The sequence below is a fragment of the Trifolium pratense genome, linkage group LG2, assembly GCF_020283565.1.
Source record: "Trifolium pratense cultivar HEN17-A07 linkage group LG2, ARS_RC_1.1, whole genome shotgun sequence".
Classification (NCBI taxonomy): domain Eukaryota; kingdom Viridiplantae; phylum Streptophyta; class Magnoliopsida; order Fabales; family Fabaceae; genus Trifolium; species Trifolium pratense.
The window spans coordinates 54301852-54315227 of NC_060060.1; the positions used below are offsets into that span (position 1 = coordinate 54301852).

The window sequence follows — 13376 nt, forward strand, 5'->3', positions numbered from 1 at the left end:
CACGAAACTCAAACAATATCAAACATCCAAGATACATATTATAAATAAATAAATAAATAATTGATCAACATTTTATGTAATATTAATGATCAAAGTGTTATGCTTCACCATACAAATGTCGGATATCACGAAGCGTAAACAACATTGAATCAATTAAATACATAAAGAAATGATGCTTATTTATTTATTTAATTTTAATTATTATTATTTGATCTTTTATAAGTATACAAGGTTCAAACGATTGATAATCATATAATAATCAAAAATAAAAACTACTTGTGATTTCATAAAAATAGAATAAGAATTGCGTACCTCAATTAGTTAGAGCGTCGTGCTGATAACGTGTTATGAAATATAAGTAATAGTAATAATATATAAGTATAGAGGAGAGAAGAAGAGAAGAGAGAAAAAATAGAGATCGTATTATTCTCATCAAGGTGTATCTTTACATGACAATACAAGTCCTATTTATAGGACAATATAATGGGCCAGTGAAATGAGCCAATGCTTAATGAACATCCACCAAATTATTCATAACAAGTAAAACGTTTAAAAATACCAAAGACATAGAACACTCGGAACATTATTTTTAGATACTAGTAGTACAAACTAGTACAATAAGCCAAATAGCATAATAATTTTGGTCTTACAAGTGCTCTCGGAACTTTTTTTAAACATTTCATTTAAATAAATAATTCATTTAAAAAATGAAACATTTTTTTAAACCAAAGGTATGTCCGCGCGTAATTGCAGAGATTAACCCCTTCGAGGTAACTGAGATTCATTGAAGGAATTGACCCCTCGCAACAAATGTTTTTTCATACGCATTGGCCGAGATCGAATCTATGATCAAATGATTAAGAGACCTGAGTATCTACCAATTATATCATACTATGTCGTAATGAAACATCTTTAATATATTTTTGTGAGCATATTCTTTTCTAGTATTTTTTTGTGAGCATTTTTTTTTTTTTAAGTTTATGAACATCCATTAATCTACTAATTTAATACTCATAGAAAGTAATAATATCTAAATATTTAGTTTCCTAAAATAAAGTATATGAAAAGGAAAGGCAATTATGGTCACGGATGAAACGAAGGTCTTTTGTCGTGACAGTCCAACTCGTATTCATGAGGAGCGAGCTAGCAACTGTAGGTAATATAGCTCTAGCCTCTACTGTACTTCCCATACAATTCTTATTATTAATAGTAGTAAACTATAGTAATAAACCAAATCAAATGTTCTCGTAAGTATAATTTAGTTAGCAGAGACATCACATTATATGTGCAGATTTCGGATTCGAACTTGAAGTTGGATTTTTTAGCCACTAACCTACTTGACAAAAAAAAACTAAAAAAAAAAAAACATAAACTAAACTACAAAAACAGATAAACAAATAAACCTTTTTCTTCCACACCTCTTCTCTTCTCTTCTCAGATGTCCTAACGTTCATATCTCTCTATATCGCATTTCATTTCACTCACTTTTATTTATTTATTTATTTATTTATTTTTAGAAATTTTCCTTAAATATAATAATAATTAATTAAAAATAAAATTATAATATAACCAGCACCACCACCGAAATACTCATTCATTCACGTGTGAAGCCAATTTCCTCCATGACAATGGCCGTCGATTCTTCCTTCTGTCAGGTAATAACAACATTCATTCTCTCTCTCTCTCTCTCTCTCTAACCTTCGATTTCATTTTCCGTTATTCTCATCCACATTCACTACTTTCAACTGAATCGGAATCTCAACTTGTTTCTTCTTCTTCTTTTTCTCTCTCTTTTAACAACTTGTTAACAGCTTGCGTTTCAACTCAACAAAATTGACGTTTACGAGTAATGTTAAGATACTTTCAATTCAATAACAGCTGGAAACTAAATCTCAACCAGACTCATGTGTGTTGAACTCTAACTCTAACTCAAACCACACGATTTTCTTTTTAAGTTTTTCATTAATTAAATTAGTTTACAGTTCCAAATTCAACTTGATTAGTTATAGAATCTTGATTAAGTACGGTTTATTTTAGATCACGTTATTAGGTTCAAAGTTTTTACTCTACTAACTAACTTGAGTTCTTGCATTACATTGTTTAATGTATAATGTTATTCTTGATTGCGATTTAGTTTATTTTTTATTTATTTTTTTCAAATGTATTTTGATTTTTTTCGATTTTATTGCAGAAAGAACATTTAATTCATGAGTTTCGAGAGGGGAATGGAAATGTACCTGTCGGTTGTTCATGTTTGAGGTTAAATAAATCAGGTGTTGATGATCTTAATGCAAAGCTACCTCTAGGTAATTTAATTTAATTTAATTAATTTCGTTAAGTTATGTATTGGCGTATTGCTTAATGTTGCTAGTTGTGGAAATTACTTTAGTATTTACAGCATTTTGAGCTGATTTTTTTTTGTTTTTGTTTGTTTGTTTGTTTGCTTTTTTAGATTTACCGCCAATTCTGGTCGAAGAAACTTCGATTCCAGTAGGATTGCACGGTTCACAGGTTAGTTCTTCTTTCCGTCAGTGCTGCGAATTGTTGTGGATCACTAAAAATAGCGGTTTGTTCAAATTTTGTTATGCTACAGTGTTGTAAGCACTATTTGACTAAATCGTGTAGTGTATTGTGGAACAATAGCAACAATAGCAGTTTGTTAAAATTCTGCTACGCTATGGCGCTGTTATATCTGCTATTTTACAACACTGCTTTTGATACAAAGATCTAACTCTTACTATTTACTTTTTGACTTGTTAATTTAGTGCATTGCATATTGTGTATCGTTGAATGTAATGATTTTATAATCTGGTATATCTTCTTGTATTGCATATGTTACTGATGGTTAGAACCATAAGATTGAGGGGGACAGGTTGAACAATCTTTGTCCGCAATCATGTTACATCTTGATCAGGAAAATAAAAACACTGTTAGGACCAGAATTTCCATTTGGTTCTAGTCAACTTGTTATTTTGGATCAAATGGTATCTAGAAATATGAATTAATATGAATTACTGAAGCTCCTTTTTCTCAAACTAAAGAGACTAAAGAGACATAAACTCAAATGTTTTTCTGTCAAAAAATACTCAAATGTCTTTTCAATGGTTCTTATTTGAACTGCCTTTCTTATTTTAAATGGTTCAACCGATTTGTGCAATGAATGATTCTTTGGAAACATCTCAAAATATGGTTTCAGAAACTGGTCCCTTTCCATTTTTTACAGGTCAAAGATGTTTATAGTATTTCAATGGTACCAGAGGAAGGTGAAAATGCAAGCAGTACTTCACCACTAGCTTTCTTAAGTGTTGTAGAGGTTCCTAATCAAGCTAAAAGTGGAATGTGTTTAGACGCTCATATAAATTGCCAAAACAACATTGATTTTCAAATGAAGAGCAAAGATACTTATACCCAGTGCATAGTTGATATACCTAATGCGAATGGAAACTCAGTTTCACCTGAATCCTATGAAGACGGAGTTGAAAGTTTTAAAACTGGGAACTCACCAACAGTAAGTCTCATAAATTCACCTTCCACGCTGTGATTTTTTAAGATATTGTGTGCAAGATAGCTTTCGTTAAATGCGGATAACATACTACCCTTACACATATATGTATGTGTCTATGTCTCTCTCTAGTCTCTGTGTGTGTACCAACATCTTTATACAAAGGCTGATAATTTACAACATTGCAGAGCGTACTGTGGAGAGAATCTAGTCTAAAAGCAGGGGCAAAACTTATGCAGAGTTTAGTAAACCTCAGCAATCCAAGAGGTATTCTTCTGTTCTTGTGTATCTTAATATTTTTCATTTCAGATAAGCTTGTGTAGTTTTATTTACTGGAATCAATTAGATAGCTGGTTCTTTAAATAAACTATAAGATTTCTGGTTTGTTTGCCTTTTCAAAAGAAGTAAAAGATAAGTGGGTTTTGTTCTGGCATTGGCTTATGCAATTGAAAAAGCATATGAAATACTCATAGTACAACTGGTTTATTTGAACTTGAAGAAGACGACAAGGGTATCTTCCATTGAAAATTTAAATTGTCCACCATAATCTTTTTGTTTTCCATTGTTAATCACATTGATAAGACTTCATAACCTGACATGCTATATTAGTATATTATGATATTTTGTTTATCTTTAATCTAGAATTATTTTGTCATATGAATAAACTATTTTTGCTCTCCTTTTTCTTGGACTAGTATTCATAATTTTGTTGGCAGAACACAATAGGTTTGTGATCCAGATGTATTTTTAATTCTTATTTTATAAATTAACAGATAAACCGGTCACTGAAAAGTTACATGATTTGCCGAGTAACAAATGGAGAAGATATAAGCGCTCTACCTCATTCGATTCCAGAAAAGTTGCTCTTCTGTTTTCAATATTGTAAGTTACAGCAGATCGAATAGTAATGCTTGAAATAAAATCATAGCTATCCACATGACTATATACATTTTATCTTAGTTACTTATTCGTCTATCTCACTTTACTATCATTATTTGAGAAAATAGGCTATTATTTTGTGCGTATTTTCCATTTTTTCGTGGTAAAGTATTTCATCTAATATTCTACTAGTATTACTTTTTTCATGATCATAACAAATTGTTGAATAACATATTTTATCATTTTACACTATTCATAATAGTAGACAACTGAAGTGCTTCAATAGGAAAATAGAAGTCCTAATATATCAAACTTTCTCTTATGTTTATGTAATTTTTTGCATATGGTTTTGCCGTTTTGAAACTTGCATTTCATATGTTGTTGTGCATTGCATATCTCGTGAATTGTGGAGTCATGTTCATGTAGTTTTATATAGACAACCTACATCTTCATAAATGGTTATACATAAGGTTTTACCGTTTTGAAACTTGCATTTCATTGTTGTGGATTGCACATCTGATGCCACATCAAGAATGCTAACATGTGTTTCATTTTTGCTGAAAGATTCCCAATTAATGTAGTATTTGTCAAATACATATTCCACTCGAACAAATTCTGATTGGATTCCATGCAGTGGGAAATAATGCACGTAGTCATTTTTCCAAGGAACTGACATACTGTTGCCATGTTTCTCCAGTGTCTATTTTTTTTAGTATTTTGTTTATGGGCATTTGTTATTTTTTTCAGTTCTAAATTTGTGCAATTTACTAAATAAAACAATTTCTCTGCAGGTCAAGTTTGGGAACATTGGTATTGATATATCTGACATTGAGGGTCAGGCAGAAGGCTGATGGGTTTGTTCTTATGTGAAGGTTTCAATCTTCGTTGCCTCCTGTTTAAGTGTACACTTCTAAGTTTCTATGGTTTTTAATATAAACGTGTCTTTTGAATTGTAATAGAGCTCCTTGTGATGATGTTGAAGATAGAATTTGGGAAATGCTATTTGGCACGAAAATGTAGATTACGTTTATCCTAAAAGCTTCCTCTGTTATTTACTCTCTGTCTCATAGTGTGTTTTTTTTTTTTATTGTGTTGTTGTAAAAAAGTGTTCTTATTTCAAATTATTTTTTATTTTAGAATATTAATAAAGTATTAATTATCTTTATTCACCAATATTCTTATTTGTTGTATCTTATTCCACATGATTACTCTGCAAGCTATTTTTGATTTATAAAGGTATTTTGGTCGATGAAGCTCATGTCATTATAAAATTTAGTACACTCAACCAAAACATAATACACTTCTATGAAACAGAATGAATATTAAATTACCTGCTAAACCGGACAATCTAATGATTTAGCAGAGTCAAACTAGGACGATTGAATGGAAACATACCAAAAAAGACCGTTAGACCGTTAATCACTTAATTAGACTCAATGTGCTGGAAGGAATAAACCTTGTGTTCTGATAATATTTTTGCCGCCCTTTAGCTTTGATTAGAGAAGCTCGCGAGATGAAACCATGAAACTAATGCAAAACCAATACTCTGTTTAAAGAAATTGTATATAATGTACCAATGAGAACTGTGTCTAGTGGAAGAATTAGACTCGCAATGTGGTGAATCAAAATTCAAATCCCAATCATAAGAATTATTCTCAGGAACTTAGTGTCTCACAAGCATCAAATAGGATTATTCTCGGTGGAGAAAATCTATAAAATTAAAATGAAACATGATAACATTTGGTCGATAAAAGCCTCCATTTTGAAGCTTTATCTAAGTATCCATTACTTGATGATGTCTACTCCATGTCAACCAGTAATGTTTAGATCAGTTTATTATATGCATTCTTACATAAAGTGACTAACTGCATAAGAAAATAAAACAAAATTATCAAAGTATTTTTAGTTTCTTATTTTATCTTACATCGAAACCATTACTGCTAAGTGCTAACCCTACCAAACTAAGCTGAAGAGCGTTGGTACAAAAGCACATCTGGCCTAGGTGCATGTTTCCATTTTAGTTGCCAAGCCAATAACTGTGCCAAGTGAAAAGATTCATGCTGGCTTTGTTGTGAATAGCACTTGTTTAGCACGAGCAACCTCCTCCTTGCTGATCTGCCTGGGACGAATTCACAGTGGATTTTAAATTTACATCAACCATGTCGTCATTCTTTGTTGAAGAAAGAGTTTCCATCCCAGGTAAGGCTCCAGCAATCTTGCGAAATAAAGGCTGCAACATTTTATTTATTTGAATTAATACGTACACAATAAATTGATGAACATGTATGAAATGAGACTAAATTGTCAAAGAGAGAGACAGTTGACAACAAATTTGAAATCCCTGAATGGTCTAATTTTACATTTTATGAAAATGCAGCAGGGAATCATTCTAGGTTTCTCAGATTGATATACAATTATACATTCAGAAAACAAAGTTCAGAATTCAAAAGCATAAAAAATATTAAAAGTATGGGGTGACTTGGAGAATTAATCAAATTTCACCTTGATATTAAATCCTGCTTTAGCACTGGTTTCTATAAACATGATCCCGGTCTCACGCGACTTGGCGTCTCCTTCCTCTATAGAGACTTGCCTATTTAAGCATTACAAGTGTAATAAAATACATTGTCATTTAGTATATGAATTGTATCAGCAAAGATTTAGACAGCGATATCACAAGAGTTGAATCGCAAACATCACATGCAAAGCTAACAGAAAATATCATGTCCAATAATGAAATTTTATCATCCTGGACTTAAATTTACCTTATAATAAATAAGATTTTGAAATAACAACTTCAATGTATGGCAATTTTGGCAAACCTGTCGGAATTGAGTGTTACATAGTCTATTTACTAGCAAAACAATCATAATCAAACACTTTTAACTAAATTATTATTTAATAAAATCAGTTGTTAGGCAATCAAAGGAGAGACTTTGTCCTACCATCATAGTATTCAAACAGAACATAAATTTACAAATATTTTCTTGCCAAGTTTTTAGAAAACGAAACTAGAATTATAGCAAACATTAAATAAAGTCTCATCTAATCTAATGCACAAAGAAAAGCATCTGAAAAAAATATCATGTCAAATTAGCAAACCAGTGGATATTTAACTTTAGAGAAAAATGCTCACTGTCCTGACTGGTTGACTCCCTGCTCACCTTTTTTCAACTAGATCAGTTTTGTTTCCAACCAAAACGATAATAACATCACTGCCTCGTTCTGTGCGTACCTCCTCAACCCACTTGTTAGTATTAAGAAATGATTGTCGATCTGCATCAGAATAGCTTGCTAAGAAATTTGATGATTATAATTTGATTTATGCCTCATAGATTGATTAAAAAAAACTAAGCACATCCAATTCCACAAGCAAACAGCGCATAGTGTACAATAGAATACACACATAGAGAGGTACGGACTGGGGAGCTGCCGTTTTCAACCATTTAGTGCTTTTCTGATAAATAAAGATCATAACAGTAAGACAAACATCAATCTTAAAGAATGGATTTAATATACATGCAGCAAAGCAAGCTTCCACTAGTTGGGGAATGCCTAGATCAGACATCATAATTTTCTGTCATGTATTAAGTGTTAAGATAGGTTGTTTATTCTATAAGTTTCTTATGAGTTTGGCCTATAATTTATCTTAATTCCCCTCTATGTTAGACTATACTCCATTTAGTCAACCAGTGCTTTTAATTCTTCTTCGTGCTTAAATCACCTAAGATCTTGCCATCTTCTCTACAAAGGGAACCACCTAATTTTGGAACCACCTAATTTTTTTTCCCAATTAATGTATTTTTGGTCCTATCTCATCTTGTGTAAACCGCTCATCCATTGTAACATTCTTATCACTGTGACGCCGAGTCTTCCTTCTTTTTGGCTCTTTACAACTCAATATTGAGTCCCATATAACATTGTAATTTGTAAGTTTATGACTATGCTGTAAATCTTCCTTTATGCTTAAGGGGTGCTTTATATCACACGGGTCAAACTCAAATTATCCTTCTATTTTGTCAACCCTACTTGAATCCTATAATTGACATCTCTTATCTGTGGCGGTCATTTTGTATGATGGAGCTGTTGAAAGAGAGAATATAGAGACATATGATGATGAAGCCGTGCGTCTCAATTAAACAATGAAGATATTATTTTGGACGGAAATATAGGAGATAGTATTCCTAATTACGTTGTAATATATGCTTATAAAGTTAGTAAACTATATAATAATTACAAAGATCATGATCATATTTTCAACATGAGCCAGAGTACTTTTAATATTTTTTATTTTCTCCAATTTTCACCTCTAAAGCTAGACACGTCCCTCTTGCAAAACTTGTGTTTCATAAACTTATTTTAAGTTTCATGGAATTGGAAGCCTTGTGTTTCGATTACCGACTCTGTATCACTAACTTCCATTACTTTTTTTTTAGCCTACAACTAAGACTATATTATCCACAAACAACAAAAAGTACAATGACATTGTCTCTTGGATATAAGCATAAACAAAATCAAGACAAAATTATAAGCACTAAAAATTGACTCTTGGAGCACACCTATAGCTATAAAGAGTATTCTCAGTTTAGTTATGTTAACTTGACTATTCTTATTTGTTTTTCTCTCAACTTGGATATTCATAACTAAAAACCCTATGCTGGATGGTCAAACTCTTTTCTGATACGACATTGTAGTTCTGTGTCCTTTTTTTCATGAAATAAGTGTTAACTATGGGAAGATTAATAATTATAAAAAAATCTAAAATGGTGTTTACTTCCCAATATACCATATCCCAATAAACACTCTCACACCCTCTTGAGCTATTTCACGTGACCATTTAGATTATCTTTTACGAAACTCTTTTTCCGTACAGTATTTCATGATCCAAACCTTCTAAAACCTGTCCAAACCTGTTTAGAATTTCACCTTGTATTACTCTTCTAACCTTACTTGTGGTGCATATGCTGCTTAGAACTTCACCTTGTATTGCTCTTCTAACCTTACTTATTTTTCCAGTATTTCAAATCTTGAATTCCAACGCGTCTAGTTCTTTATCCATCTCTTCTACTCACCTAGATTTTTGCAAGTACTTAAAATGTATCTTCTCATTAATCATGATCATGATTTCTACTTTCTAGTACTTTTATTGATTTACCTATGAGTGTGCCTACATTGCATGTTCCAAAATGAATATTACACTCATGAACAAACTTCCATACCCACTCCCATTCCAAAAGAAAGCATTCACATGATACAAATGTTATACATTAGAAAATAATTTGGAATAATTATGTCACAACTCACAAGAAAATCTATGAAGACTAAGTAGACAACCCTTCCATTTCATTTTTCCTTAAAAGAACAAAAAAATTATTACTTACTGGGTTTTTCCCAATTATAAACATAATACTTACTGGCTACGTCATATACAATAACTGCAACCGAAGAATCTCTTATATAGCTTGGAATTAGACTTCTAAATCTTTCTTGTCCTGCAGTATCCCTGTGGAGTTAAAATAAACCACACTCAAAATATGCAAACAAAAAAAAAAAAGAGAGGGTAAAATAGTGTCTACACTGCAATTTGAAATCTGCTATAACTTTTAGAATAGACAAACATATAATCCATAAATAGACTGATGATTTATATGGCTTGAAGAGGAATACTGCCTACCAAAGCTGCAAACGAACCGTTCGATCTTCAAGGTACATTGTTTTTGACAAAAAGTCAATACCGATAGTAGCCTGAAATTTATACAATCAAAAAATGTGTCACGAACCTAGCAGCTGGAAAGGGGAAAAAGAAAATGCAAAAGTTGAGACCAAAACAACATGAAAAAGAAGACATTGATATTTTAAGCAACCTTGTATGATAAGGTGGTAACTGACATAAACGAGGAGCATTATGAATGAAGTAACTTTAGCGTATCGTCTCTTAATTTTTTCAAGGAATGAGGTATCCCCGTATCGGATACAATTATCGTATATTGTCTGTGCATCATTGATAAAATGGCAGAAATTTCATAAATATGATTACCATGAAACTATATTCAATTATTTCATGGTACTTTTATTATAACAATTAAACCTTGAAAATAATTTCACAATCACTAATAACAGCTCTTCTTCCCACTCTAGCACTTCACAAACTTAAACTTAAGGGTCATGCTAACTAGTGCCCTGCCCCTAGGGGCACTAGATAGTTAAGGAAACCAAAAAAGGTAAATTTTGTATTGAAAAGAGCATGTATTTTATTATGAAAATATAGACTACACAAGTTTCAAGACTAGTTTACTGCATTAGGTTTCTTAACTAGTGCCTCAGGGGCACTAGATAGTTAACCTGCAGATATGATCAATCCACGACGAAAACGGAATTTACAACTAATTTTTAATTCTTAACTGTAACTTATTTTTCATTGTATCAAAATCAACATATATTATTACTCCGTACACTTATATTTAGATCAACTCCAGCTGTTCATCGGTTATAAAAAAAAATCCCGCTGTTCATAATACTCCAACGACAACACAGAAAAACCATTCGAAGAAAAAGCATCTAGAGTACATTGCAGACAAAAAATATCCTCTGATTCTCCTAACTCCTAATCAAGTTTTTTTTTTTTGGTAAAGCCTAATCAAGTGTTATAATCACACAGATAATTATGCTTATTTCCTATACGCAACAGAAAATAATTTTTTTTTGGTTGACAAACAAATTTTACTTATTTAGAAACAACAGAAAATAACAAATTTCAAATTAGCAATCAATGACGCGATCTTTTCACATCTTTGTTATTGATGCAAACAAAACAATCACAAAATTGGCAAAAAAAAAGGAAAAGAAAAAAAGAAGTTACATGATTAAAACGGCAATAATACTCTAATAACAATCAATCGTATAATCAAAATGCCCTATCTGATTTATGATGAGCTGAAATACAAGATCAATGGAAAAACAAGACGATCCAGATTGATAGCAACAGAATTGTGATAAATTGACATGAAAATTGAAACAGAGAATCGATAGATCAACAAAATCTTCCAATCACGATAAATTATAACAGAAAAGAAGAGAACGATGGAATTACCTGATAGGTATTGTCGAATTTGTCATACATGAAGCGAGTGATGATGCTGGTTTTACCAACGGATTGATCACCTAAGAAAACGAGTTTGTATTTGGCGAGAGGAGATACAGTTGCCATTTTTGGGGATTTTTTTTTGTTTGTTTGTTCTTTGGATGAGATCTAGATCTGAATCTGAATCTCTCAAAATTCGAGAGAAACAGTTAGAGAGAAAATGAAGAGAGGGAAAGAAAAATTGCAGTTGACGATAATCACCACTTGTTGCAATTTCAAAGTGCAAACACTATATATATGGGCGCCACTAAGCGCCAACCACGATGACTAGTTCTTTTGGGCTGCCTTTTATTATTAGTTTATTATGTGTACAATTATATAAATAATTTTTTTTTTTCTTCTCTTCTAACCTTAGCCGTTATAATTATTTGTTTCCTTTCTTAGTCGATCAGAACGAGTGATTAAGGTCAACATAGACTTCTTCATTAAAGTACCCTTGTGCAATAAGTTTGGCTTTGTTTTTTGTTACAGTGTCATTCTCATCAGACTTGTTCTTGTAAACCTACTTGGTATGAATCACATTCACATTTTCTTGTATAGGGACTAAATCCCACACTTCATTTCTTTTAAACTGACCTAATTCCTCTTGCATAGCATTGATCCAGAATTCATTAGTTAGAGCTTCCTTCACATTCTTAGGTTCAAATTTAGATACAAAACATGAATTGGAAACTAAATCATTTGATCTTCTGGTAGTAATTCCTAGATCAGGATTCTCAATGATGAGTTCATTTGGATGGTTCTTCTGAACTCTGATAGATGGACCTTTATTTGATGGAACATTGTCTGATTCAGAATTAGAAACTTCTGAGTTGGATTCAGGTTCCTTGTCATCTTCATATACATCTAACTGTTGATCAGATGCTGCAACATCAGCTTCGACATATGTTACCTTGTCAATTGTTGAATCATCTATCACCGCATTAATTCACTCCATCAAAGTCTTGATTCTATAATTGAACACTCTATAGGCTCTGCTATTTGTAAAATTATAGAACCAAGTGGATAAGTTAGCTTCTTCTTGGGGTCCATCTTCCTTCTATGTTCCCTATCTGTTAAGATGTAACATTTGCTTCCAAATACGTGGAAATATTTAATAGCAGGTTTCTTGTTTTTCACAACGCATACAGAGTAGTTGAGGTATTTGATCTCAAAGTGACCTGATTATGGGTGTAGCAAGCAGTATGGGTGGCCTTAGCCCAAAAGAAATATGGAAGTTTCTTGGCATGTAGCATAACTCTAGCCGATTCTTGTAATGTTCTATTTTTCCTTTCTACTACACCATTTTGTTGAGGTGTAATGGGGGATGGGAACTCATGCACGATTCCTTCAGATGCGCAAAATTCAGAGAACTTAGAGTTCTCAAACTCCTTCTCATGGCCACTTCTTATCCTAACTATCACATTGTCTTTTTCTCTTTAAAGTTGTTTACAAAGATCTTTGAACACCTCAAAAGTATATGATTTTTTTTTTCTAATAAAGTTTACCCAAGTAAATCTTGAGAAATCGTCAACAACCACAAGAGCATACTTTTTTCCACCAAGATTTTCAACTTGCATAGGTCACATCAAGTCTATATGTAAAAGTTCAAGGACTCTTGAAGTTGTCAGATGTTGCAACTTCTGGTGCGACACCTTGGTTTGTTTTCCAATCTCACATTCTGCACAAATGTCGCCTTCTTCACTTATGAGTTTAGGTAATCCTCTAATAGATTATTCAGATATGGCTTTTTTCATACTTCTCGGATTTTGATAACCAAACTTTTGGTGCCACAATTTTACTCTATCTTATTTAGTTATCAAACAAGTGGATAAGTTAGCTTCTTCTCGAGGAACCCGCACAATACCCTTATCA

General features: G+C 32.1%; 2 protein-coding genes across 3 annotated transcripts; one reads left to right on the top strand and one right to left on the bottom strand.

Moving 5' to 3' along the window:
* The first annotated feature begins 1497 nt into the window (after positions 1-1497).
* Positions 1498-5436, top strand: LOC123911121. 2 transcript variants are annotated; one of them, XM_045962475.1, is made up of 8 exons: positions 1500-1655; positions 1812-1906; positions 2192-2306; positions 2453-2511; positions 3224-3508; positions 3691-3769; positions 4276-4384; positions 5173-5436. In XM_045962475.1, exons 2-8 carry the CDS (start codon positions 1850-1852, stop codon positions 5249-5251), a joined length of 783 nt encoding a protein of 260 aa, XP_045818431.1. In that variant the 5' UTR covers positions 1500-1655; positions 1812-1849; the 3' UTR covers positions 5252-5436. The 2 variants fall into 2 exon arrangements, with proteins under 2 accessions (XP_045818432.1, XP_045818431.1); XM_045962476.1 differs by lacking the exon at positions 1812-1906 and having other exon boundaries at positions 1498-1655.
* Positions 5437-6120: 684 nt separating this feature from the next.
* LOC123909888 (ras-related protein RABH1e) lies at positions 6121-11779 on the bottom strand. Its single transcript, XM_045960817.1, has 6 exons — positions 11472-11779; positions 10056-10126; positions 9796-9884; positions 7546-7657; positions 6884-6974; positions 6121-6611 (listed from the first exon to the last, which is right to left on the bottom strand). Exons 1-6 carry the CDS (start codon positions 11586-11588, stop codon positions 6468-6470), a joined length of 624 nt encoding a protein of 207 aa, XP_045816773.1. The 5' UTR covers positions 11589-11779; the 3' UTR covers positions 6121-6467.
* Between the last annotated feature and the right edge of the window lie 1597 nt (positions 11780-13376).